The sequence below is a fragment of the Tachysurus fulvidraco genome, chromosome 4 (genome assembly GCF_022655615.1).
Source record: "Tachysurus fulvidraco isolate hzauxx_2018 chromosome 4, HZAU_PFXX_2.0, whole genome shotgun sequence".
NCBI classification, from domain to species: Eukaryota; Metazoa; Chordata; class Actinopteri; order Siluriformes; family Bagridae; genus Tachysurus; species Tachysurus fulvidraco.
In genome coordinates this window covers 20,691,706-20,718,708 of record NC_062521.1, presented here as the reverse complement: position 1 = coordinate 20,718,708, position 27,003 = coordinate 20,691,706, and the positions used below count along the sequence as shown (strand labels likewise).

At 36.5% G+C, this 27,003-nt stretch overlaps 4 protein-coding genes across 7 annotated transcripts in view; 2 read left to right on the top strand and 2 right to left on the bottom strand.

Annotated features, from left to right (window-relative positions):
• The window catches only part of si:dkey-191g9.7 (G protein-regulated inducer of neurite outgrowth 2), a 5,309-nt gene extending 1,569 nt beyond the window's left edge, over positions 1 to 3,740 (top strand). The window contains exon 2 of one of the 2 annotated variants that reach the window (XM_047812923.1): positions 259 to 3,740. In XM_047812923.1, coding sequence (XP_047668879.1) covers positions 266 to 1,666 — 1,401 coding nt within the window. In that variant the 5' untranslated portion in view covers positions 259 to 265 and the 3' untranslated portion in view covers positions 1,667 to 3,740. The remainder of the gene's footprint in view (positions 1 to 258) is intronic. The other variant, XM_027174823.2, reaches the window with a different exon arrangement.
• A 5,980-nt stretch (positions 3,741 to 9,720) lies between these two features.
• mtg1 (mitochondrial ribosome-associated GTPase 1) lies at positions 9,721 to 15,258 on the bottom strand. Its single transcript, XM_027174830.2, has 11 exons — positions 14,946 to 15,258; positions 13,104 to 13,168; positions 12,783 to 12,887; positions 12,612 to 12,698; positions 12,469 to 12,525; positions 11,777 to 11,867; positions 11,619 to 11,680; positions 11,276 to 11,372; positions 10,396 to 10,477; positions 10,063 to 10,175; positions 9,721 to 9,938 (listed from the first exon to the last, which is right to left on the bottom strand). The coding sequence occupies exons 1-11, from the start codon at positions 15,046 to 15,048 to the stop codon at positions 9,841 to 9,843; spliced, it is 960 nt and encodes a 319-aa protein (XP_027030631.2). The 5' UTR covers positions 15,049 to 15,258; the 3' UTR covers positions 9,721 to 9,840.
• An 863-nt stretch (positions 15,259 to 16,121) lies between these two features.
• Positions 16,122 to 18,924, bottom strand: LOC113661006 (E3 ubiquitin-protein ligase TRIM62-like). Its single transcript, XM_047812135.1, has 6 exons — positions 18,343 to 18,924; positions 18,012 to 18,107; positions 17,593 to 17,826; positions 17,455 to 17,477; positions 16,962 to 17,086; positions 16,122 to 16,886 (listed from the first exon to the last, which is right to left on the bottom strand). Exons 1-6 carry the CDS (start codon positions 18,922 to 18,924, stop codon positions 16,315 to 16,317), a joined length of 1,632 nt encoding a protein of 543 aa, XP_047668091.1. The 3' UTR covers positions 16,122 to 16,314.
• Positions 18,925 to 20,681: 1,757 nt separating this feature from the next.
• Positions 20,682 to 27,003, top strand: part of dna2 (DNA replication helicase/nuclease 2) — a 17,066-nt gene continuing 10,744 nt past the window's right edge. For 2 of the 3 annotated variants that reach the window (XM_027174918.2, XM_047812377.1), the window contains exons 1-11: positions 20,682 to 20,878; positions 21,233 to 21,277; positions 21,525 to 21,569; positions 22,222 to 23,213; positions 24,502 to 24,675; positions 24,783 to 24,966; positions 25,202 to 25,350; positions 25,443 to 25,574; positions 25,708 to 25,936; positions 26,182 to 26,299; positions 26,634 to 26,790. In XM_027174918.2, coding sequence (XP_027030719.2) covers positions 20,840 to 20,878; positions 21,233 to 21,277; positions 21,525 to 21,569; positions 22,222 to 23,213; positions 24,502 to 24,675; positions 24,783 to 24,966; positions 25,202 to 25,350; positions 25,443 to 25,574; positions 25,708 to 25,936; positions 26,182 to 26,299; positions 26,634 to 26,790 — 2,264 coding nt within the window. In that variant the 5' untranslated portion in view covers positions 20,682 to 20,839. Of the gene's footprint in view, positions 20,879 to 21,232; positions 21,278 to 21,524; positions 21,570 to 21,595; positions 21,827 to 22,221; positions 23,214 to 24,501; positions 24,676 to 24,782; positions 24,967 to 25,201; positions 25,351 to 25,442; positions 25,575 to 25,707; positions 25,937 to 26,181; positions 26,300 to 26,633; positions 26,791 to 27,003 lie in introns of those variants that run through there. The other variant, XM_047812376.1, reaches the window with a different exon arrangement.

Below are 27,003 nucleotides of genomic sequence, written 5' to 3'. Positions count from 1 at the left end.
AAACAAGTTTTAACAATTATCGGTTTAATGAATTGATTGAATTGTAAATAGAAAGCATATAAAACAGCTACTTTCATTTTGACCTGAACTATATATTGGCTATAGTATCATTTACACATTTGGTATGTCTAATTTTGATTTATATTTAATTTTTCATATTAAATGAGTTTCTCACTAAATGCACTAAGGATGTGTGTAGTGTTGCTGGTATTGTGAGCTTTGCATGAGTAACAGATACTATTATTCTGTCTTATTTCAGTTTTCCATGGCAGAGATTGGGTGCCCTGTGTCTGAACCGTTTCCACCCAGGAGCACTATCCCATCCAACCCTACTGTCACTAATGAGATTATTAATCCATGTTCTACTGAACTGCAGGACCTCCAGCCTGAGGAGCTACAGAAGAGTTCTTGTGAAGTACCATGCTCTAAAACCATTCTGGAAGACAGAGTTTATATAAAAGAAAAAGGCAAATGTCTTCACAATGCACCACGTCCCCACAGTATTGCAGAGGTTCACATAACCAATGAAGCAGGTGTACAGATAGCATCTGGTGTGAACCCTCAGATTGAACAGGCGTCATTGGTGCTCCAAGAAAATGCCTCCTTTCTACATAGACACCTAACAGACGAGAACCTGTCCCTAACCAACCAGAGGAGTCATTCACATACCCTTCAAATACAGCAAAATGACCAAATTCATCCTCTTCACAGTGAAACAATTGAACCTACTTCTTTGAATAGGAACCGAGAAGCATTACTATTGTCCTTAGCTTGTAAGGAGGCCATGCATACACAGCAAAGCAGAACCGTCACCACTTTCAGCAGAGCAGCAAACAGCCCAATCCAGGCAAGTTCTGTTCAGATTTGCACGTCTGGTTGTGCTCAGACATCAGGAGAGTTTACCAGAGATATTAAACCCACTAGGTTTGAAGCGACTGCTTGCTGCAGCCCATACCATCATGTAGCTGTTGAGGACACGTTCGCTGCCTACTGTCACCCCCAGCCCATACCTGCTCCTGCCCAAGTTTTACCAAGACTAATGAACATGGATGGAGACTGCAAGGTGCAGAAAGCAGGACCAACTTTGTTATCTCTTCCCCCACTTGTTTCCTCTGTCAGTGAGACAAGACTGGATTCTAAAAGGCTGGTCCACTGTTGCAGCCTGGACTGTAAGTGGTCTGGTCCTTTGTGCCAAGCCGGGGGTCAGGTGCAATCGGTGAAAGAGGTAAGAAAAATGAGAGATGCAGGGACTATGACCTCCTGCAGGGAGTTAAAGGACATAGGGGTGCAAGTGGGTCAGAACTCAGAAAAGTCACCTCAACATGTCTTTCCAAAAGTGTGTCTGGTGGACAAGAAGGAGATTGGAAATGACAAGCTTACAGGGGATCAAAAAAATCCAGTAAAGGATGTGAAGTGGGACTCAGAAGGCATGACATGGGAGGTCTATGGTGCCTCAGTGGACCCTGAGGAACTGGGCTTAGCTATTCAAAAGCACTTGGAGCTGCAGATCAAGGAGGCAGCAGGAGGAGCAACAAGGATCTCACAGAAGAACACAGCCACCTCTAAGCTGGAAATTGAGCAAAGGAAACCCAAGAGGAAGGGGGGAGTAATGGCAGCTCTTCGTCCTTCAGTATGTTGTAGCCGCACCTCTACTGCAGTGGACTAACAACCAAACCTGGGTTTTGTATTTTCGAGCATCATAGATTTCTCAGAACTATACACAGTGGCTAATATTAGAAGTAGTACTGTACACTGGATGAGAAAGAACATGTGCCTAAGTCTTCCTTTCATTTTCAAAACTTCATGGATTGCTTTGGAAAACTTTATTGACCTTAAGGGCTATTTGTTTTGGGTGTACTTGTACAGTAGCCATTTGTCTATCTATCATTGTAGCACTTTATTTCTTACTGCAGTACAAAAAAATCTCCCATCATTCTTAAGCAGCAGTATAATAACTTTACTAGGCTAAGACTGCAATGGATATGACAGAATGCACAAACCCACTTGTGAGCCTGTGACCATCTGACACCTAGTGACTCTCAACTAAAGTAAAATATCTCAGCTGATAATGCAAGTAAGATCGCAGGCTATGGTCATAGTACCAGAACTGGCAGAGGCTGACAAGAGTGACCTTGTTAATTGTAAATTGGTAGTTGGCATTACCAATTTCTACAATCCTGTCAAACCAATGGGTCTTCCCAAAGAACAAGGCCCTTAATCCTTAAAAGTACCAGGGGTACCAAAGAAACTAATACTGAGTTTTGACCCTGTGCTTCCTTGGAGAAGTATGCTAAGAGAAAAGCCCTATGTAGCAATACAATGTCCAATAACGAATCACTGATATTCTAGAGAGTTTTATAGTGTTCTAAGAAATGTCTGAAACAAGACACAATTCTTTGAATAGACAAGAAATAATAAAGAACAGCAGATAAAGACTTGAAATAATGAAAGTTCAAGAAAACCCAGATTTTCAGAGCAAGAGCTCCATTAGGGGATCTAAAACATATCTTTAAGTAAACTAGATGCAAGTTCTGAGGAAGCCCTAAGTGGGATTAAGATTCCTTTAATTTTCTTTGACTAATTGAGATACTAAGAATATTATAGTGGGCATCAGTCTATATTCACATTCAGTTAGAAAAATGCTGAAAAGATCAGAGCAGTTTTACTTTTGTACTCATGTATTTTTGCTCATTACAACTGCATCCTTTCTAGTGACCTCAGGTTGATTTCTTTTGTCATATTTTATATATATATATATATATATGTATATATATATATATATATATATATATATATATATATATATATATATATATATAAAACCTAAAATATTCAATGTATTCGTAGGCATGTCATACAGTACAATGAATGACACTCTCTTCCATGTATCCAAACAATATGAGCAATTTATACTAATATTCACAAGAATCAAAAAGTGCAGATTGTGAGACTTGTGTAAAAAGAAAAAAATCTTGTTTTTTTTTCTTAAGTATATAAGGATTTCAGCGCTATCTTTAAAAAAATTAGATCAAAAATGTATTGTGTGTAGCACACTGTGATGAAACACCACATAAGAGCTCAATTGTTCCACCATTTCCTGGTCTGAATGTCTCTCTGTCTTTCATTTTGTCTGGGATTACAATGGTATGAAGATAGTGAAGAGTAGTATGAAGAGTGTACTCCGATTGACCATGTTATTACTACAACTACTGTTAAACTAAACAGAACATTCAGTCGGTGTTGTTTGGGGAAAAAAGTCCTTTAACAAAAAAACAATGTTTATATTTTGGATGTATTTATATTCTATACCTATATTAAACACCTAACAGCAGTATAATATGGATGAAAATGAAAATAAAATAAAAAACTGAAAGACTAACACAACTGACATTAAAATGAACTAATGAGCCTAATGTAAAGTAAATTCTAGTGAAATTATTTTAATGGTGACAAGAACTGGGAGAAAGAATCTTGATCTATTTCACACAATACATATTAATCTAACACATATTGCAAATTAATTCAGCAACAATAACATTATCAGTGTGAGAGTAGGACATGTTTTGCAAATTTGCAAAGTGTTTCTATTATTCATTCCTACAGCATAACTAATAATGAGCTCTGATCCATAGTGTCACACCATAATCATGATAAGGTTCTCTGAAACGTTCCATTCATTAAAATATCTATGATGATAAGTAATATGTTTAGGACAAATAAAGATTCTTTATTCACTTGGAAGCAATAACAGAGAATGATTTTAAATGATATTAAATAACAGTCAAGCAGACAGACTACACTGTTTTTCATAGTAAATTGTTGTTTCAGCCAATCAGGTGGCAGCAGCAGCAAAAAAAAAACAAACAAAAAAAAAAAACTTGCAGATACAAGTCTTTGGCTGTGGATAAGGTTCACATCAAACATCAAATTGGGGGAAAATTTCAAATCTGTTATTTTGACCAAGGCAGAGTTAGTGGTACACACACAAAAAAAATCAATGAATGAGTGATATTTCTGTGGTGGAGATACCTTGTTGATAAGAGATGAAAATCAGAGGAAAATGTTCACATCTGTGCCAGGAAGGAAATATATTTATCTTTTATAATTGCACTATCCAGTGTTTCACAGATGTCTTTATATTGAATCTGGCTCTTCTCAAGGATTCCTCTTATATCCTCTCGGGGAGTTTTTCATTTCCACTATTTCTTCTGGCTTGCTCATTAGGTATAATTTTTAATTAAAAATTTAGATCCTGAATTGATCTATTTCTACAAAACGTGGGAGGGGGTGGTGGTGATGATGGTGTGTGACATCAGAAGACCATGTCAGGTTCCACTCCTTTTTTCCCCTACCCTCATACATGCATTAACAGTTGAACCCATTCCCCCATGTTTGAGGTCTATACACTTTTACACATTTCTGGGTTAATTATTGTTGTGCTAACCTAAACAGAAGACATTGCTCATTTCACTCTCCTGCTCCAGTTCATTTTAACCTAAACACGCCCTCTCCAAACCTAAACACTCCTGAGCACTAAACTAATATCCAAAGGTTTAAGTAGTCAGATACTGTATTCATTTCCTTTAGAGGACATTTAGTCTACACCAAGATATAAACACACACACACACACACACGCACACACACGCGCGCGCGCACACGCATGTACACACACTAACGCACGCACACACACACACACACACACACACACAGTAGGGTTGCGCGCACTGAAGCTCTCTCCGCCATCACTCTACCGGTTACTGTCATGTATTAACATCCTTACATAACACCTGCATGAGAAGAGCAGAGGTTTTGGGAGAGCATCCACAGCAAAAGGCAGAGGTAAGTCCGATCAGTGTTGATTACAGGCTTTCTTAATTAGGGTGCGGATACAGGATGAGTGAGTGGAGCCGAATCCTACTCAGAAATCTACTCAGGTTTTCAACAATGCTGGCATTTTATATTTAACGCCATTTGTCATGCAACATATAAATGCAAAATGTGCTACAGTATACATCAGGAGTCAAGACCAAGGATAAATAGTGCCACAGAAGCCTAGAGAGTATATCAAAGGTATAGCCTAAACGCATTGGGTGTAGTCTAGGCATTATTGTTATTTTTAATCTCTTATTCCCACCCCAGATTAGAGTCATATTAAAAATTAGATTATTTGCTTAATCCTACATAGAGTTTACCTGAGCAACTGTAAATAACCTTCAACTACTTAAATATTACTAAAATACCGACTCTGATGCGCATTATATATAATCACTGTATTATTTATTTGCATGTACATGTCACAGATTATCCCTGACAGGAACCGTTAATTCCATTTTCATGTTTTTGGGTATTTGCAGAACAATACAAATGCACCCTTTTGTTTTCTGTACGCATGTAGGCATAGTAATTAGTCGAATAAACCACACAGTAATTTCTTACATTCACAAATCGTGCACGAATTTCAAGCTCTGCGAAAGGCTGCCATTTCGTTTTGACCTATTTTCAACACAACAGCCCAGCTCTCATACAAACAACAGGCTATGCAGTCCACTTCATAATTATTGGCACCCTTAGAATCTGTGGATCCTGTGAATCATCTCCTGTTCGAAGAGTAACACTGACAAAGTCATTATGCAAGTAGGTAAATTGCACTAAAAATACAAATATTGCTTATCCTACACAGGATAGTGGGGAACCTAAAGCTAAATCCAAGGGACATGATGGACAGGGTGTCAACCCATTACAGAGCACAATCACACAAATACACACCGACTCACTACTGACAATTTAGAGATGCCAATCCGCCTACCACACATTTCGATGGGGAGTAAACTGGAGTACTCTAATCAAATCTCTAAAGAAGCACTGGGAAAACATGCAAAATCCAAAAAAACATGCAAGGAGGTGAGAAGGAAACCCCAAACCTGGAGGTGTATGGCAAAATGCTAAACACTTTATAATTTAATTTAAAACTGAGTAACAGTTTAAATCACTGAAACATGTGAAAGATCATGGATCTGTGCTGATAGTGATTATACAAAATGGTACCAAATAAAAGTCCATTCTTTGACATCCACATTATCTTTCAATGTTATTTATTTTACAATACTCGACACAATGACTGTAATTTTCATAAAGAAAAAACAAATACAGCATAACAATTTTGCACACATTTGCAACAGCACTGAAAATAAACAGTACTGGAACAAGTAGGTGACAGGATTTTATTGTGTTCAGCATGTCACTTGGGTGTTATTTATATGGCACCATATAAACTAGCTTAAACCATCTATGTTCAGCGTTGCAGTCATGAAAAAATTTCCAGCTGCTCGTCCTGCCAACTGAGTAGGGGCCAAGTAAACATTAAATATTTAATGCTGTTTAGTATACCATTACATTGTCACGTTATACACTTACTGTCCACTTTATTAGGATCGCCTGTACATTCATGCAGTTATCAAATCACACAATCTGTGCAAGGCATAAAATAATGCATCTACAGGACAGGAACTATAGTTGTTGTTCAGATCAATCATCAGAATGAAGAAAAAATGTTATCTCTGTGACTTTAGCCATGGACTAATTGTTGGTGCTAGATAGGCTGGTTTGAGTATTTTTGGAATCTGCTGATGTTTAGGGAATTGTACACACATCAGTCTCTATAGTTTACACATAATGGTGCAACATCCTATATGTGAACGGTCTGTAGGCCTGGAGACTTTTTGAAAGATATCACTGGACACTGTTTAGACTGCTTAGCACTCACAGGAAGCAACTTAAATATGCAATCGTTACAACCTGATTTATTTTTAATATAGTTTCCAGTTCTGGTTCCAGTGCAAGTTCAAGTTACTGTATCCTTCCTGTCAGCTCAAAACAATTTGTCCAATTTTCTCTGACCTCTCTTATCAAGGCATTTCTACAAACAGAACTGTCTCTCTGTATCTGTTGTTTTTCACACCATTCTTTATACTGTAAATACTAGAGACTGTTTTGTGTGAAAACCCCACAAGATCAGCAGTATCTGAAATAATCAAAACCATTCCATGTCACTGAGATCAGATTTCTCCTGATGTTTGTTGAGAATGTTAAATGAAGCAATAAACCTGTATCTACATGATGTGTTTCATTGTGCTGCTGCCATAAGATTGGCTAATTATTTACTTCCTGAATGTGCAGGTTTCCTCATAAACTGGACAGTGAAGATTAGCAGGTCGTAGTCAGGTTTATCCTTACAATTTCAAACTTGCTAAAACAAAACTCATTTCTATTGTAATATTTTATGGGCCTTACATCAAGCAAGTAGTGATTATATGTCATAAAATAAGTGATTTCTAATTGAAGTATTGACCATATATAATTGCCTATATTGACCTTTAGGAAATAAATAGGTTGGCGTGGTTAACAGCCGGTTACAGAAACTAGAGAGAAGAGTTTATTCAGTGGTAGTAAGAAGATGGTGTGGAGGTGCTTCCAAACAACGAGACTGAATAGACCTTGAATTCTAATGAAGTTTTTTTCAAGAATTGTTTATGTATTTCTTCTTTTTATCAGTAATTGAAGAGCTACAAACAATCTTGCTTTATCATGAAGTATTTGTTGTCTTTTATTTCAGGTTGTTCCAGAATGAACCGGGCCATAGCCACCTGCTGCATATTCCTGCTTCTCTCTGCTTTCCTGTGCGAACAGGTGATGTCCAAAGGTGGCAGAGGAGGTGCCAGGGGTTCTGCTCGGGGTTCTGCCAGAGGTTCCGGTCGAGGCGGTGTACACGGCGGACGCACATCCCGAATCGGTGGCTCGAATTCTGTGAGGGTTGCAGGAGCGGCTGCAGCCGGTGCTGCAGTAGCGCTGGGAGCCGGAGGATGGTACGCTTCGGCTCAACGCAAACCAGAAGACAGCTCCGAGGATGGAGACAATTATTACAGAAACAGGACAGACTTGGAAATTTACCTCACCCAAACGTCTAGTGCAGTAACTCATGATTTCAAATATAATGGACTGTTCTCATTAATACTGCCAATAAACTTTCTGCTTCCTTGAGGCTGGAATCAGAAGCTTTTTTAGAGCTTGAAAGATTCAAGTTTACTGTGCAATGTGTATGCCTAGTATTTTTAATGCAATGCACGGTTGCACTTCATAAAGAAACTTGGTATTAGAAGTGGTAGACTGATCGCTCACAACACTTAAACAAGCTTTTACAGGACTTTCTTGTTTTTAATACATATTATGTTTCAGCAAGAATAGTAAAGAAAGAATATAATCATCAAAATTAAACGAGCAGATAATTTAGAAAGCTATTAAAACTGTGGACATGTTCATATAATCATCACTGTTACTGTATAGAACAAACAATACTCTGCTTGGATCTGTAATCCCTATTCACCACTTTTAAGGAAGCAAAAAACTAGAAATATTTTCTGTTACAAAAGCCATTGAATTATTTATAATGAAATTTAAACAGCACTGAACCAAGTCTTGCATAGTTTTAAAAATATAATCATTTTTATAAATTATTTAAAACTGAATTTTTCAACACTGGGAAAAACAACCGATATCTGAATCAAACACTGAGATAAAGCTACTTTGAAATTCAAGGAAGATAATTCATAATAAATAAATAGAGACGTGTCATTTTTCAAATAAATCATTTCATTGCTTTGAACGAAAAGTGTATTTATATTTTAATATTGAGAATTCAACGGCTTTTAACATTCAAATGTGGGGTTTTTTTTATTACATACTCTAGGCTAATAGATGACCTTGCATCATTTTTTCTTCATAAGAGCCGATGTGGCGTTGTATTTTCCTGACAACCCTGTACCAGTATTTGATACATCACAATGGCAAAACTAAGCCTTTTAGGGTTATTCCTTAAATTGAAGAGTGAGCTGAATAACAAAACCTAGCTAGCAGATTGCATACACTGCCAGTCAGGGTATTTTTAAAAAAAAAAAAAATACTTCTAATAGTTTATACATGCATATAAGGGGGTTAATCTTAACAGCAAAGAAAGTGTTAGTAGTTACTGTATTAATTATTGGTGTAACTGAGTCTGTCTGCCTTGTTTTTCAGACAAATTCTTGCCATGCTTCTAGTATATTGTATAACCGATTATTAGAACAAGTTTTGTTATAAATCATATAAACAGCAATTTATACAAGTTTGTAATTGTTCATACTTGTAATAGAACAGAATAGAAGTTATTTATTTCTAAGTATTTTAGCAACTGACAATACTAAAGATGAATACTATATCTTTCAATGTAACCTCAATATTTACTCATGCAATTACAGATTAAACAACATGACAAGCAAACTTGTCCCCCATCTGTTAGATAAGATTTTTAGGATTATATAGAAAAAGCTTTTTTTCCCCATTGCTTATTTACAATACCTGTGAAGTATATTACGAAGACTGTGACATTATTATAAGCCCAGATCATTTTATGTGTGTGTGTGTGTGTGTGTGTGTGTGTGTGTGTGTGTGTGTGTGTGTGTGTGTGTGTGTGTGTGTGTGGTAGTCCGACTAGGAAAAATCAATGTTAGAGCTTTTTTTTTTTTTTTTTTTTAAAAAAGATGTTTAAATGAAAGTATTTACTGTATCAATTATTATAGGTGCTGTTTTAATATTGCACAAGAAATCTCTTTTTATGTAATTATATTTTATTTAATTTATTTGTATGACATCACAGAACTGTAAGAAACCCCACCAAAGCATCTTTGTGCAATAGAATTTAGTCAATTTAATAATACAGTATTATCACAGTTACCATTACCATGAATATCATATCATGAATATCATGAATCTCTCATTGGCATATGCAACGTTTTGGGTTTTTTTTTTTAGTCAAGCATGACTTTCCCCAGCTCTCCTTTTCGGAAAGCTCTGATGAAGTCATAGGCTGCAGCGGTGTAGTTAGGCATTCTGACCGTTATGTCACCTATGGAATTAAAAGTAAAATAAATCATTATTTCTTGCAGGCTAAGACTGGTGTTTCCATTTCTGTGTTGCAAATGATTCTCCACTGATACTGTATTTTGCGTCATGTAATGATATTCACTCACCTACTCCTGTGATGGCTTTCACTCGCTGAGTCTTACCGAGCTTAACAGCGATACATTTCAGCACATGTTGAATATCATCGGATGGTGCTTCTAGATCATACCTCTCCACATAGCTAAGACAATGTTCGTATCAGGATTTTTTAAAATTAAAAACATTGAATGACTTTTTATATGCGAATAACTTTTCTGAACAGAATGTATAATGTCTTCTCTATTATGTTAAAATTAAAATGCATTTTTTTAGTTTTATTTATTTATTTATTTTTTAGAAAAGCTGAATGCTTTTTATGGTCCATAAAAAAAGTACATATCAGTAGTCTATACGTTACCTACCCAAACCGCTCAAGTCTGTTGAGTGAAAAAAGCAAATAATCAGCGATGATATCTTCACCAACCAAGTGGTCCAGTATAGTACCTATAAGAAAAAAAATTCTTACTTCACACTAATTTCTAGCAGTGTAATAGTGTTTGCTGACCTGGTATCCAAGTGTTCTGTGCATCACTTTAGATTAAACAGCACTGACTGAATACATAATCTTCCATAATTATCTATAATAAAGGTATTGTTGCACAGTGAGATATGTTGTACAAATACAAATAAAGCTAGGATTTAAATAAGTTGCAAAGTGAGATGTTGTTGCACAGAGGAATTATACAGTCTGATGGACACAGGTAGAATGATGTCCTGTGTCGCTCTGTGGAGCACGTCGGTTGGCAAAAAAGATAGCATTTTCGAATACAGACTCATAAAACATCTTCAGCATCGTCCTGCAGATGTTGAAGGACCTCAGCCTCCTCAGCAAGTATAGAGACGGCTTCAGAATTCTTAGTCCAGTCCAGTTCTCCTCTGCTAAAGAAACTCTTAAGCCTCTTAAACTTCCTTCTCTCTACTCCTAACACTTTTTGACCTTATGGGCCCCTTTTAAAAGTTAACAACTTTTATCCTTACTAGGATCTTCTCTTTAATATTATGGGGAAATGCCCACATACCCACAAAATGTTCTTAGAATTGCGTCACTAGGGGCAACTCTAAAAATTTATATGGCTCGGGCTGAATCATGAAGGCTGTTCAATCTTTAACCCATATATCTGATTACTATCAGATTATTTATTCGCATGTAAATGTATGTATTATTTTGTCAGCAAGGAGAGAGTAACTATGTAGAATGTTCCTAAGGGTTGGTCTGGAAATCACTGCACCACACAATCTTACCACATAAGGCGAGTTTCATCCCAGTTTCTACATTCTCGATCTTAGGAGCCAGCACACCCGGTGTGTCCAGCACATGTATGACGGGTCTTTCACACACCTGATAACACACACATTGTGCTTATGATCAGAGAAAGGCAGAGGTTTCAAAGAAAGATTATGATCAAGCAAACTTAGTCCATTTAGCAGTGCGATGGAATTTGTAAGGAGCTAGACACATCCATTAGCATGCATTCATCTTACCAATCAATATATGCTCTCATTTAAATCATATAGAAAGACAAAGTGGAAAAACAATGCATCTGAGAAAAATTTGGTCTTATTTAAACACTGTCAGTGAAAATACCTGGATTTTGGTCAGAACAGCTTTGGTAATTCCAGGTTCACCTCCAACCCTTGAGGCTTTGCCTATATTAAAATTTTATTTACAATTTAATAAAAAAAAAAAAAAAAAAATCATTTTATAAAACAGAATAAAAAACAATTGCAACAAGTACAATTTACCTTTTTTCAGGTTTGTTCTTCTTAAAGCATTAATGAGTGAAGATTTGCCAACGTTTGGCACACCAACCACCATTACGCAATAACTTCTGTTCTGTGCAGTGATGGAAACGTACCAAATTTACTTATTTAGCTACATCTATAAGAACTGGAAATCAATGGATATGGGCATATAACAGCCAGTAATTAGATTGAAGAATGATTTTAGTTTTTTTTCGTCCTACCTGGATTTTTATTTACATTTTTCTATCATACAAAATAATTAAGAAAGCAAAGTGCATCATTTAAAGAATAAAAGCAGACAGGACAATAAATAGTAATGGATTGGTATCATGTAATAATTAATTAATTAAAGAATAGCACATTTTTCTTTATGTCAATTTGCAGTTACATGCAGTTAATGTTGTGATGATGTTATGGAACATCTGCAAAACAAGTTCCTGTTAGTGCTTATATATCAAATATTATACATTATGGTTTAAGTCACCACACGTTTTAATTCCTTCCTGTGCAAGATAACATATTAGCACATTTATATAAATTTAGCAGTTTATATTACAGACCTTATGGCAGAGCTTACGTTCAAAATCAAGGTTCAACTTCTAACCAAATCAGGATTGAGAATCCAACAATGTTTGAATTCTCAGAATTTGTAGTATATTTTAAAGAGAAAAAAGAAATGTAGCTCTGCTCACCTCCTCTCTGTGGAAACGAGGCACGTTCTCTATCGTGTCTGTTACAAGAGGAATTATCTACAACACAACAAGCAATGTTGCTAGTAATTAAAGTATATTAAAAGACTTTTTAAAAAAAAAAATGTGACAATAGTTCTGCTCACCTTTTTGATACTCGTGTCTCTTTGCTTTAGACAGTCTGTGAACACGACGTTTTTAACTCCATCTCTCTCAAGACGTTTCAGGACACTCTGGAGAAATAAATATTACACATTATAAATCACTTACATGTTCAAAGAGATATAAGTTACTTTAGTTTATCTCGGTTGTGATACCAATTTGTTTGATGTGTCTGCCAGGTCCATCTTATTCAGGATGAGTAAATGCGGCCGGACATCAAGGCTCTCTTGAAACAAAGGATGTCTTCCAGAAAATGGTATGTTTGCCAGTTAAAGGAGCTTTTAGAATGGTGTGCAATGAAACACTCATGCGTTTTGATTGTTCAAATACATTATTTCAGTTCTCACTATTTTTTTTTCCAGATAAAACTCAGGCCTAACACAGGCTAGAAGCAAGAGAAAATTTAAAAGGCATGGAAGAGTTACAGGCTAGTACATGGAACCATGGATTTGTATTTGTTCCCTTGAAAAGGATATTCTGGCATCATGGATTTCAATGATGCAGTCAACTTTCCTCAGACTGGCTCTCATCTGCTTGAGTCCTAAAAGGTGTCACACAGAACTGATTACAGAAAGAACAACAAACTTCGATAATAAAAATAGTAATAATAATAAAGTTACAGTATTCATAGAAGTAATATAGTAGTGACTGGTAGGTAATGACAATACTTTTGAACAGTACATACACATGATGTGGACAACGATATATATGTCCAAAAAACATAACTGTAATATATAGACAGCGTCTGCTTTTGTCCTCACAACACTGCACCACAAGGGATTTTTTAATCCAATTGACAAGTTAGTTGGATTCAAGCGATTACATGGCATCCCCCCCCCCCTGATTTTTTTCAGGTCTTGACAACCCCTTTCAATCTGATCAAACTTTCATTCAAATCGAATGAGGTTTTTACATGAAGCCTTTCCAATCTGATTGACCTAGAAACCCGAGTACTAAAGGATTCTTTGTTGCTTGTAAACATAATGACTGATACACATTTTCTTGATTGTTAACATTGAAAAGATCTAATTTTAATTAGATCGATAGATAGATCTTTATTGTTATTGCATAGTACAGGTGCACAGCAACGAAATGCAGTTTGGCATCAACCAGAAGTGCAAATAGTAGCACATATGTATAGCATGTAATATATATATATATAGATATATGTGTAAACATATGTACAGCATGTAATATATAATAGGTATATATGTAAACATATGTACAGTGAATAAAGGCTATAGCAGTGCAGAGATGTGTGTAAATATATATATATATATATATATATATATATATATATATATATATATATATATATATATATATATATATATGAATGTGAACTATTAGGCAGAATGTACAGTAAGGTATATATAGATACACAAATAAAATAGTGCAGATGTATGTAAGGCACAATGTATGGAGAGCAGTATACAAAATACAAAATGTAATATGCACATTGTATGTACGTATAATTGTACAGAAGTTATTATGAAAATCACTTATTACGAAATAAGTGTTTTTTACGGTGTTCAGTAGTGTGATGTGAAACTGCCTATTATTAGTAAGAATAATAATAAGCTATACTTCTTAAAACTGAACATATATTTTACAGTTTTGAGAACAACACCAAATGAGCTCTGGATTATAAACTTATCACAATATCTATAACATCTTGTCATATTGCTCAGGCCAAGGGACTGGAAACAGAAATCTTGCTAATGACAGTTTGATGCTTTGCTGAGAATGACCTGTAGCTGAGTTTTTCTTTCTTTCTTTTTTTCTTTCTTTCTTTCTTCACCAGCAATAGATGAGTATTTGGTGCTGTCAGTTAATGTACACTTCCAGTACAAGGTGTCAATGTACACTTCATGTACAAGTTGTTAATATACACTTCATGTACAAGTTGTTAAAGTACACTTCATGTACAAGGTGTTAATGTATACTTGCTGTACAAGGTGTTAATGTATACTTGCTGTACAAGGTGTTAATGTATACTTGCTGTACAAGGTGTTAATGTACACTTTATGTACAAGGTGTTAATGTATACTTGCTGTACAAGGTGTTAATGTACACTTGCTGTACAAGGTGTTAATGTACACTTGCTGTACAAGGTGTTAATGTACACTTGCTGTACAAGGTGTTAATGTACACTTGCTGTACAAGGTGTTAATGTACACTTGCTGTACAAGGTGCACTTACAGTGTAGAAACTGAGTGGATGATATGATGTCATGTATTAAGTTTATAGTAACTATAGTAACAAAATGAATCATTACACAGGACCATAAGACGTGTGCATTTGCTTCCCAAACAAACCTTTCGCCATATGTCCAGGGAACCAGTGAGCAACTTCTCTTTCTCCGAAATCAAACCCAGTCCTGAACCTGACAGCATTAAGTAAAGTGTGACAAAGCCTCATTTTCACTCGGTTAACTAGCTCTATTTAAAGAGGAGGTTATCAGCCTTAACTGAACTGAAACAATTATGTGATTTGTTATTTATTGTGCTAAAACATGGCACATTAAAACAAGCACGTTGACGAGCTATAATAGATAATCAGATTGTAAACAAACAAAAGCGTGCTCTCTACTCGGGTCACTGTGTTCTTCTGTGCCCCTCTCTGTTTATCTGACTTTAAAGCACGCTATCGCCCCCTACCGTCCCTAGGTTGTCATTTCAGATAGAAAATAAGTTTGTAGATACAAAAGAACGTTTTGGCTTACTCACTCAAGTTAAAAACCTCTTGTTAAACATTGTTTAATGGCACAAAACATATATTATTTATTTATAAACAGAATCCCCTTTTATTTATAAACAGAATCCCCAATATTTTATAGTTCCAAACCCAGAGCAATGCACTTTTTAAACACCTGAGCAATTATAGCTTGTTAAGGGCCCCGTTCAAGGGCCCAGCAGTGGCAGCTTGGTGGAATTCGACTCTCGCAGACTTCCAATTATAAGTCTAATGCTTTAACTGCTAAACTACAACATCATCCAGCATAATACACAAACAGCAGAGTTGGTAAGGTGAGGATCAAATTGCACTATAACAGGTCGTAAAAAGTCAATAATTTATCATTACAGTTCCATATTTATCCAAGCCAGACATCATATAAACACTTCATGTTTGTTCATCAGAATGAGCCAATTAGAACCAAGCAGTCTCTTGTTTACGCTTGAAAGCAACTAGGCAGCCAAACTCTAGGGATAGAATGAGGGTTATTGAATTTCTGAAGGCCTCCTGCAGGAAGACAGAAAGAGTTGTATAAATGTCCTCACGTTATTTAGTGGCAACAGTATTTACACAGGGAAACATTTAATGATAGATTGATAACAGTTTATGCCACCGCTGCTTCTACTACTGTCTAACATTCACAAAAAATACAAGGGCATGAAATACTTAACAGTTTATTTGTACAGATGGAAAGCTTATTTATTATATTTTCTCGTCTATCCCTGACATGAGAGTATATAAGCATTGTATCATGTTAATTTTTTTTATGAACACAAATTCAGGATATAGAAGAAATATGCTAATAAACAAATGCATATGTTAAGTAACTTGTAACAGACCCACACAGTGTCAATATCGGCAAGTTGTTATATACCGTTGGCGCATTATGACATAAAAACCTTCATCTGCAGTACATGATGTTATAGCTATAAGACCTAATAATTTTTTATTTTATAAGACCTCATTTTGGCCTCGTCGGCTTAACAAGATGAGAGCTTGTGCATTTTGCTCATTTAAACAAAGGCAAGGGTTGAATAAAGGTCTCACTGGACCCGGAAATTCTACTGCAAATAAATGGAGCAATGCCATTGTGTCTGCATCATAGAACGACACTGTTCCTTTCTCAATTTCCACACTGACCCCAACTTTCTGAATCTTCTTTTCAACTGCTAACATAGTCTCCTCCGAGCCATTACATACAAGATATCTTCCATTTCCATGATAGATGTAGCAGAATGTCTTGTTTATGAAGGTATGGTCAGGAGTCACATTCTCTCCTGCCTGCATATTGGGCCCACATGACAGACCGATTAGCCAGTACGGTTTCTCCCAGACTGCAGTCTCCCAGTAATGAGAGCCACTGAGGAGTGACTCCTTGGCCAGGATGCTGTACTCAGTGCTGATGTGTTCGGTGTCTTTGCTTTTTTTCATGTTCTTTTTGCTCCAGCAAACCTCTAGCAGGTCTGCAGAAACTTCCAGATTAGGATGTGCTGTATCTGCATCTAAGTGTATTGCCTTCATGTCTGGAAGGAGAAATTCATTGTGTTGGTTATCATAAAAACATTCGGAATATATTTATATCATGTAATTGCACGTACTTGCCCACAGTCGCCTAGTGATTTGGAACACAGCTTTATAAAAACTTTCAGCCAGCTGTTGTACAATTTCCATCCTGTGGATTTGTGTGTCCACTGATGGTAGTGATGTTGTTTTCAATTTTGCCCTGTTAACATGAAAAAATAGTTATAAAACCAATCAATCTAACAATAAAAAGACCTCTAATTCGATATGGAATTTTCTTTTTAACTAAATTCTCACAGTCCAGCTTTTCCTCACATGTGCAGTTCAGAACAAAGGTTTGTACGGTGTTTGAATGAAAATAATCAAAAATGTACCTCTATTTTTCAATTTATGCGCTTTTTAAAATGATCTGATAGCATACTTTTGTTACTTGTGAAAATAAAAAGAATATGTATGAAACCAAACATGCTGTCTTGTTGGTGTAAATAATTGTTTTTATCTTTTTATGTGCAAATTTTGCACTTGTCTCTATATGTAAAAAAAAATATTGGCAAAAATTGCATTACTCACCAAAATGTTTGCCTTTTGAGATTCTACAAAAATAAAAAAATCATGTGATCTCCATAATAATAATAATAATAATAATAATAATAATAATAATAATAATAATAATAATAATAACATTCTAAACACAGTTTGTCATGGTACCTGGAGAAGTTTTAACTCATTTTTTTCTTGGAGAAGAGATTTGCTTTCACTTAATAAAGAATCCATTTTTGTTATCTGTTGCTCCAAACACTCTCTCTTAGAGTCCAACCACTTGTTGGTGCAAAGTTCCTCCATTTCGATAATATCCATCATCAGCTGTTGATCCTTTACAATCAAGTCTTTTATTTGGCTGTATGTTTCTGCTATTCTGACTCTGGAGGTGTTAGCCAAAGACTGGAAAGTGCACACACAAATAATGCTTATTTATCAGGAAATAACAGTTAAGATTTTTAAAAGCTGATTATTGAATTAAGCATCTTATAACAACTTGAGAAGTTACAGTACATTCAAATAATATTTTGCTAAGTGATTAAAAACAAATAAAATCTATAATATTTTTATGTTAAGTGAATATTTACAGATGTCTCTGACACCAATCGCTGCAGGTCTTGTAATGCACACTCAGCCTGGTGTCTGTTCTTCAGCAAAGCTGTGTCTCTTTCCTCCAGTGCTTTCTAAAGAGACTCTCAGAGGACCAGAGGAGAGAAAACACATGTTTAGGATCTTTAATTGTGATCTGTAAATATGTTTTGTCAAAACGTGAATGAAAAACGAACAAAAAATTTGAAATAAACAGATAAAATCCATGCAAATGGAAAAAGACAAAAAACATAATCACATTATAACAGTATAATAAATGTAATAAACTATAATACTATTACACGTAGATAACAAGACATTGTCTCCTACCTTGAAATCCGAGCAGGCTTCTTGCAGCTGGATGATCCGGTGATCCTTGTGTGTCCCAAAGACCACACAGAGACAGCACACAGCAGCCTGGTCATCCTGGCAAAACAGCTTCTGCTCCTCTCCATGCTCCTGACACTTATAGAAAAGCGGATCTTGGGTCAGTTCGATAAGTTTGTGTCCTCTCAGCCTTTCCCTGTGCTGATGATGCAGAGTGTGAACTAAGCACAATGAAGCATCACAGTTCAGACAACTTTTCACAGCCATTGACGTTCTCTCAATGCACTGATCGCACGTGATATCTGAAGAAGGCATTAATGCAGTCTCTTCACTCACATGTCCACATGTGCTGGCATGCTTTACCTTTTGCTCCAGGTCTGTGTTGATTTCAAGCTTTAGGTCAGGTGGAAGGAAGATCTGGCATTCAGGACAGAATCGCAGCCCTACCTCTGAGTCATCATCATCCTCATTCCAGACAATACGAATGCAGGACTGGCAGAAGTTATGTCCACAGGGAAGACCTATAGGTTTTGTAAAGACATCCACACAGATGGGACATGTTAGTGCCTGGTCTTTAACCTCCATGTCTACTCTTGCTGAAGACCCTCCACTGAATGGACTGTGCTGGATTTCCATGAATGTTTTAGAGCTAAGGCTCAGGTTTCAGTGCTGTTGTGTGATGCATGGATCACTTTTCCACATTTATTATTGTAAGCTATTAAAAAAAAATACAATTTATGGTATAAATAATAATAATAATAATAATAATAATAATAATAATAATAATAATAATAATAATAATAATAAAATACATATCTAGGATATTATCTTCATATGAGAAATGCTAATCTATCATATCTCATATCCCTCCTTGAATATAGTATCCTAGATACATATTGAATAGAGTAGCAAGTTTAACAAGTTACAAAACTATCACTAATGCACAAATATGTGTAGTACAACCAGGTGTAGTAGATATGGTTTTAAGTTTTTACAATAACAAACCATTAAACTGACATTTCAGGGCATTTGATAAATAACTATAAAGAGAACAATATAATCACATCAGTGGATTACAATCTTTTACTCCAATCCCAAAATTCCAAACCTTTTTCACTAACGTCCTCTTCAAAAGCATTAACTTGTGTATTAGATTCATAACTTACACATATCTGTAAAGAGATTTTACCAAAAACAAATGTCTAGTACAAATAATCCATCCTGCTTTAGCACAAACTTTGTATGCAAATCAAAACCCGAACCTGACCCTTGACTGAAGCATTCAGGCCCTCATGACCAGACTGTGTAACAGTTTCTTTCCACAAGTCATCAGACTCCTCAATAACAGAACTGAACTGTACTGAGCACAACACTCATATACACACCAACTGTATGGACCTCACAGACCTACACCAAATACACACTCCCATTATACACCCATCAAACTGTTTACATGCTGTTTTTACACACTGTTTTTGCTCTTTGCACATGCTGTCTCACATTTCAGTTGATTGCTGTTTTACACAATACTTTACATTACCTCATGCAACTGCTGCTATAAAACGGTGTTCATTCCAGTATTTCTGCACACACAATATTGTTTGAACATACAGTATTTACACTCTTTGGTGCTGTTTTTGTGTATTGTCTTTTGTGTGATGTCTTGTATTTGTTTGTTTGCACTGTCTTTTGTCCTGCACTGTCTTGTCTGTCTTGTTTGTCTTGTCCTGCACTATTTGCACCAGGTTGCACAGTTGCACTTTATGTGGCTAGGACTAACTTACTAAGTCCTTAGCTCTGTCTTTGTTTACGTAGCACCCTGATCCTGGAGAAACATTGTCTCATTTCACTGTGTACTGCAACAGCTATATATGATTGAAACAACAATAAAAGCTTCTTGACTTGATGTGACTTGTCTTGACTTGTTAGCTGTCTAACTATAGGCCAAAATGTCAAACCTTCCATTTATAATCTAATAGTTATATTAATCTTCTTCTCATATATAAGAATAGAAAATAAACTCAACATTTTAGAGTGGACTATTGTAAAGTTTTTCTGTCTGTATGGTCCAGAAAGTGCACAAACAAGCTCCAGTTAATGACAACAGAAACCAGTGTCATTCTTAAAAACCAGAAGAGTTGATCACATCATTTGGCTCGAAGTAAAATTGCATTGACTGCTTGTCATTGTCTCTGTACTCATTCACTGACATTAAGAGTAAAATCGAATCTAAGATGACCTAACTATCTTTTATACAATGGCTTGTAAACAATAATGTGTAGTATCCTGTCTCTACCACTAGATGGCGGAACACTTTTCCCGTCATATTAACGTGGTGGAGAAAAAAAAACACCAGAAGAAATGAACCTTGTGTTTATACCATTGGCGCGAATCTGTGAAAGGAGTATGTGTGTAAATCTGTATAGATATAATAGTGTTTACACCAGTTTTATATAATCTAGTACTGAAACTTGCTGAAAAGCCGTTTTCTTACATTACAATGTCGACGATGTCGAGTATCAAGTCAAAGAAAAACATGGTGAGTTTTGATGAATGTAACTAGCTGTGGGTAACTAGCTGTGGGTAACTAGCTGTAATTAACTAGCTGTAGTTAACCAGCTGTGGGTAACTAGCTGTAATTAACTAGCTGTAGTTAACCAGCTGTGGGTAACTAGCTGTAATTAACTAGCTGTAGTTAACTAGCTGTGGGTAACTAGCTGTAATTAACTAGCTGTGGGTAACTAGCTGTGGGTAACTAGCTGTAGTTAACTAGCTGTGGGTAACTAGCTGTAATTAACTAGCTGTGGGTAAATAGCTGTGGGTAACTAGCTGTAGTTAACTAGCTGTGGGTAACTAGCTGCGGTGTGTAACAGTGAACTTTCTCATGTTTCAGGTGAGCAGTGGACTGCAATCAGACATTTCTGCATTTTTCTCCAAGGTAAATTATTAATCCCTCAGTAATATACCAGGATGTGTGACTCATTTTATGGATTGATGCACTAACTGCCTGTATTACTGGAGTCATGTTTAGAGATAAAGACAAAAGTTCAGGACTCATAAAGTCTCTCTCTCTCTCTCTCTCTCTCTCTCTCTCCTTTTTTTTTATTTCCTTCCTACCTTCTTTTCTATCCTTCCTTCCTTCCTTCCTTCCTTCCTTCCTTCTTTCTTTTCTTTATCCTGGTCAGGGTGGAAGAGGATCCGGGTCCTGCTACAGAAACGCTGAGCATGAGGTGGGAATACACCCTGGATAGGACACTGGCCCATTGTCAGGAACAACACACATTCACATATAGGAACACATTAGATACCACTATATATATAATCCAGCTATCAGCATGTTTTTGTGAGGTGCAAAGAAATCTGAGGAGATCCTGGAGGAAACCTACAGGAACAGAGCATTAGAAAGTCCACACAGGATTTAATCAGGTGCTGTGGAACTGTGAGAAATCATTTCTAAATAATAACAGGAAAAAGCTCACAATGATAGGTGAGGTGCCTTCTGTAATTCTATAGCAATTATTTAATTTTCACTAGCACCTGGCTGACAAGGATGCATGATACATGATGATGTGTTCAGAGTAATAGCCTTTCCACTCTTTTCAAGCTAAATTTGATTTATATGCATCAGCCTGGATGTTGAAACACTTTTCTCAAATCTCTTTTGATTTGTGCTTAGACAGTGTGTACATCTGAACAGGAGCTATCAGGTCTATTCTCTAAATGATTATTATTATGGTCAAATGGAATCTGCTGATGAAGATGTTAGTCCTTCTTCCTGTTTTATTTTATTTAAATTTTTTTTTTTTATCTAAAACTGCCTTGAAGAGAGAATGACTTAATACTGTACCCTTGTAACATATGTACCCTTTAATATTTTCACAGGTACTTCTAAAATCCCCTAAAAGAGGTACAGCGATGCATACAAACGTAGATCTCTCCAATGTAGTAAAGACCTGTGTTGGGCAAGACACTAGGTTCCCACTGTCCCCTCTCACCATCCCTGAGACGCCTGAGAGTGAGAAAAAGCCTCATTGCCCTACACAGCCGTTTTCTGAAGCTCCACGCTCCCCTGTGTCCCGTAGTCCACGTTCCCGAGGTCTCACATGCAGGATTAAACTCTTGTCCAGTCGATCACTTCAATTACAGAACAAGACAAGTCCAAAATCAGGGGACACTTTTAAAGCAGAAAATGCTATTGGTCATTTTGGTTCAGTGAAACGGCTGATGCGTGGTTCGGAGACAGATCGGAAAGCCAAACGCCCCAGAACAGCGCAGTTACCGAAAAGTTCTGAACAGGAGTCAAACTCCGAGGGCGATGACTTGGGCAAATTTCTTCAGATTATTCGTGAAACTGCTGATTTTAAAAATCAAAAATCAAAAAAAGTTTTCTCAAAGATCATTGAGAATAAGTCTGGCAAAGCTGAGAAGACTTTATTTGAGAAGAATAGTTCAATATTAACTCTGCCTGATAAGATACTGGGATATATGACATCAGGAAATGGGAGTGGTGACATTGGGTCCGTCATAAAATCACGAGTCGGTCATCATAATATCAGCTCTAGTGAAGATGAGAAAGAGAACATTCCTCTCTGTATAAACCCAAGCATGGACTTTACTGAACCATCCAGTGATAATCAGTCAGATCTCATGGTGTCCTACACTTCATGGGTATGCAACAGTGATGGTCGTGAAAAGGAGGAGAATGTTTTCGTTTGTGTAAATGAGAAGAAATCAAAAGAGCTTAAGAACCTTGGTGACAAAGAAAATGTTGTCACAACCGCTGAGGAGAACCTCTGTATACTGGATGACAGTTGGTTTAATGATGAAATGGAGCAAAGTTTTGAAGAGCCAGAACATAAAAAGTCCAAACTTGAGTATGTATTTGTTTCATTCTTTTGGGTTATATTTTTAAAGGTAAATAATTTCCTGTGTCCTGCTTAGGTTGGTAATGCAGTACAGTAAAATTTGACCAGTAACAAGCATTATAGCATAATGGTGTAGAATTCTTGATTCCGATTTGTCAGAAGGACAGTAATTCTGTCTGTATTCTAAATCACAGTTTTATATCAATGTGATCTTTCTAATGTGTTATATATTTCTATAATAGCACCTGGACTTGGCAAACACTCCACATAAACCAATTTTAAAATTTTGTGTAATTGTTTATAAGTTAATGTTTTTTTTTTTTTTTGTGTGTGTGAACATACATTTATTTATCTTTGATAGGAGTCTTCAAGGTTTAACACTTCAGCACTTTAACAGTTAGAGGTAGAGCCGTAAAGTTCTCCATGATGGGAAAGTCTTCAGGACAGTAGGCTTTGCGTCTATTTATTAAGCTGCATTTTTTGTGTTATTAACATTAATATGGCATCTGGTAAAGGAACTTATCATTTATACTGAAAGTAATAATATGAACAAACCTCTCTGAGTCACAATATTAACATTAAACTACAATCCAGAGTTGTCTGGTGTGGTGCATATTTTTATTCTTATCAATCAGAAGCCAAACCTGAGTCTATTAAAAGCCAAGATTAACTAATTAAACAGGAGGAATCAGGTGTGACTCCTGCTTGATATTAGTGAAAACCTGCACCCGTACCGGCCCTTTGCTGACAAGATCGGACACCCTGCTATAAACACTATTAACAAAATGTTAAGACCATTATTAGCATTTACAAGTTACTGTGGTATAAAAGGAAGTAAATACTTCTGGACCTCTCTTTTCTCCAGGGTGATAACAATAATATGGCCCATAATATTTCATTTTTTTTTTTACGTAAACATCATTAGCACAAGTAAAGTTTAAATCAAATTAAGATTGTTAACCCTATGTTTTTATTGAATGTTCTACATGCTAGTCCTGTATGCATATGTTGGCTAGAAACAAGATCAAGTTGTTAATTATGGCATTAGTTAGATTAGGCATTTCATCCTGAATATTGGTTGTTGCAGATTTACTATAAAAAGCTCAATTACTAAAAGTGGTAGCTACTTCGCTAACAGTATGTTTGGTGTACTAAATATGTTTGTTAATGACTTGCATCATTCAATACACTTATAATCTCAGTGAAGTTAAACCTGAGAATTTAATCCCCTTTTTATTTATTTTTTTGCTCATTTATGGCTTTTTACAAACCGTTCATGTCTCTCTTTGACTTATAGAAAGAAGAGAAGCATTCCTGAGCATGTTATTCTAGCCTCTGGACTCCATAACCGGTACTGGGTTCTAGGTGTGCAAGAAACCACTGGAGAACAAGGATACAACGAGAAGCATTTAACTATCACTTGCTCCAAGTCTTCACACCCTACAGAGACCTGTATTCTAAAGGATGGCTGGTAGAGAACTTTACACTGTAGTTACAGATTGATTTTGAGGGGGGCTCAAAGTCTGTACTTTGTTGTGTAATGGGTTTACACTTTGTTGTATTGTTTGCAAATTTAAGGGAGGATACCCCGGTTGCTGAGGGGGACATTGTTCATCTGGAAGGGGAGTGCGTTTCTGGCTTATGGGTGATCGACAGGAACTATGGTTTCCTGGTGCTTCTGCCTGATGTACTCATCTCAGGAACCAGTATAGCTAACAGTGTCCGCTGTATGAGACGTGCTGTACTTGGAGAGATGTTTAAGGTACGAACCTGGGGTACATGATGTATGGAAAAGCTGCAGTTGGTTTTATTTGTATCACATGTGCTCTTGCTTGGGTGGATTTATTGTCAGTTAATGTGATTCAACTGTTTATTGACTGACTCATGCAGATCAAGAGTTTTCCCAATGGCAGATTTCTTAAATGCCTACAAATGAATAGGTGATTTATCACCAGATTATTTCATACATGTAAAACTGATCACTGTTTTACTTCCAGAATTTGGATGGCGGAAGCAAGCAGATGCTGAACGGGACAGTAGTTCATGACATCTTTCAAAAAGCTGCTATGAGCTTAGACTTTTCTCCTGATAAGCTTGAGAAACTGGCTAATGAAGCCCTGCTCAGCCCAACCTACCTTGGACAAATGTAAGAAACGTTAACATCTCCTATACCTTGTAAGATGTAATTACATGTGTGTGTATATGTGTGTTTATACTGCATATGTCTGTTTTGACCAGGTACAGTCTGAAACTGACTCAAGCAGACATGAAGCAGGAGCTGGAGGAATATCTTCCTGCAATTGCTGAATGGGCTAAAGATTATCTCCACACCTCTGATCAGACCAGGCAGAAACAGTTGACTTTGAGACTGTAAGCATTTTTCTCTCATTTTATTAGCAGGATGGAAATTAAAAATGAATAGAACTTGATTAGGGATGTGTTGCGTTTTTAAACTAGGCGTAGGTTGAGGTATTATTCTCATTAGCTATGTATCTGTCCTCAGACCCAGTGATGGAGCTCTGAGTCGGGAGGACTCGGCCTGCAGTGTCACCGTCGCCGATTTTGTGGACATTGAGGAAAATATCTGGTCTCCAAGGTTTGGTCTGAAAGGAAAAATTGATGTGACAGCAGGGGTAAGGATCCACCGCCGAGGCAGGAAGCATGTGGACAAGATCGTACCATTGGAGCTGAAGACGGGCAAGGAGTCTAACTCCATTGAGCATCGTAGCCAGGTATAAGACTGAGAAGAACCTAGCTGAACGTATTCCACTATCAACACATGTTTAACACTTGACAGTTAAATAGTAGGGTGGTTGTTTAAACTCGTTCTTTTTTTTTTATTGTATTTTATTTATGATCTTTTTGAGACCTTTTTAAACAATTGCAAAACACACAATAATGTACGTCGATATTCTGTTTTTGTTTGCCGCTGTTAGCTATTACAAACTCGGGCTTAAAATGAAGTTATATATTTTAGGTTATATTATATACTCTAATGAGTACTGAGAGGCGGACAGATGCTGAGGTGGGTTTTCTTGTCTACTTGAAGACTGGAAATCTACACCCTATAGTGGGCAACCACATGGACAGAAGAGGTTTGTATTTATTTTATTAACAAAATAATTAAGTCAGTTACCACATGGTAAAGTAATAAATTGTTTAGACGTTTAACGGTGGCATCAGTGATTAAGTGAAAAGAAATAATGTAATAACCTTGTAATAATTTAGCAGAGTTGGCCTGACACTCATTTAGCTGTAATCTGTTCAGAGGAAGATGTTTGGTCACTGTGGCACCCCAGGCTCTGTAAATTGTAGAAAACATAAACGAGATCACTGAGATGAGAACATTAAAAGAAAGCTGGGACACTGCATGGCAAATTATTTAGCATGTCAGTTGTGATACGATTGTTTTTCTCTTGGTCTTCACAGAGCTGATCAAACTGAGGAACAGTCTTGTTCGCCATCTTAGCAACAGCCTCATCAAACTGGAGGGCAAAAGCCAAATGGCACGTTTACCTGAAGTCCTCTCTGACCCACAGGCCTGCAAGTACTGTCCACAGAGAAGAAACTGTGCACTTTACAGCAGGTATTTCACACCTTCATAATGCACATTGCATATGACATATTAACAGCTTATTATAGGCAGGATCTCTGTTGTTTGAAAGACAATGTTGACATTGTCAGTGTTTAAATGACCAAAACAAACACACCCCTAACCCAAATGGGTCCCACCCCTGTATTGATAGCTCCGCCCACACCTTCATTCGTATCCCAGGCAACTAATGGAAAGAAATGTGTC

Coding starts and splice junctions, on each gene's coding strand:
- mtg1 (XM_027174830.2), bottom strand. CDS start 15,048: ATGAGGCTTTGTCACACTTTACTTAATGCTGTCAGGTTCAGGACTGGG. Junction 13,169..14,945: donor CCCTGGACATATGGCGAAAG/GTTTGTTTGGGA, acceptor GACACCTTTTAG/GACTCAAGCAGATGAGAGCC. Junction 12,526..12,611: donor GAGACACGAGTATCAAAAAG/GTGAGCAGAACT, acceptor GTTGTGTTGTAG/ATAATTCCTCTTGTAACAGA.
- LOC113661006 (XM_047812135.1), bottom strand. CDS start 18,924: ATGGAGGTTAAAGACCAGGCACTAACATGTCCCATCTGTGTGGATGTC. Junction 17,827..18,011: donor GATTGGTGTCAGAGACATCT/GTAAATATTCAC, acceptor TGCACTTTCCAG/TCTTTGGCTAACACCTCCAG. Junction 16,887..16,961: donor CACTAGGCGACTGTGGGCAA/GTACGTGCAATT, acceptor TTCTCCTTCCAG/ACATGAAGGCAATACACTTA.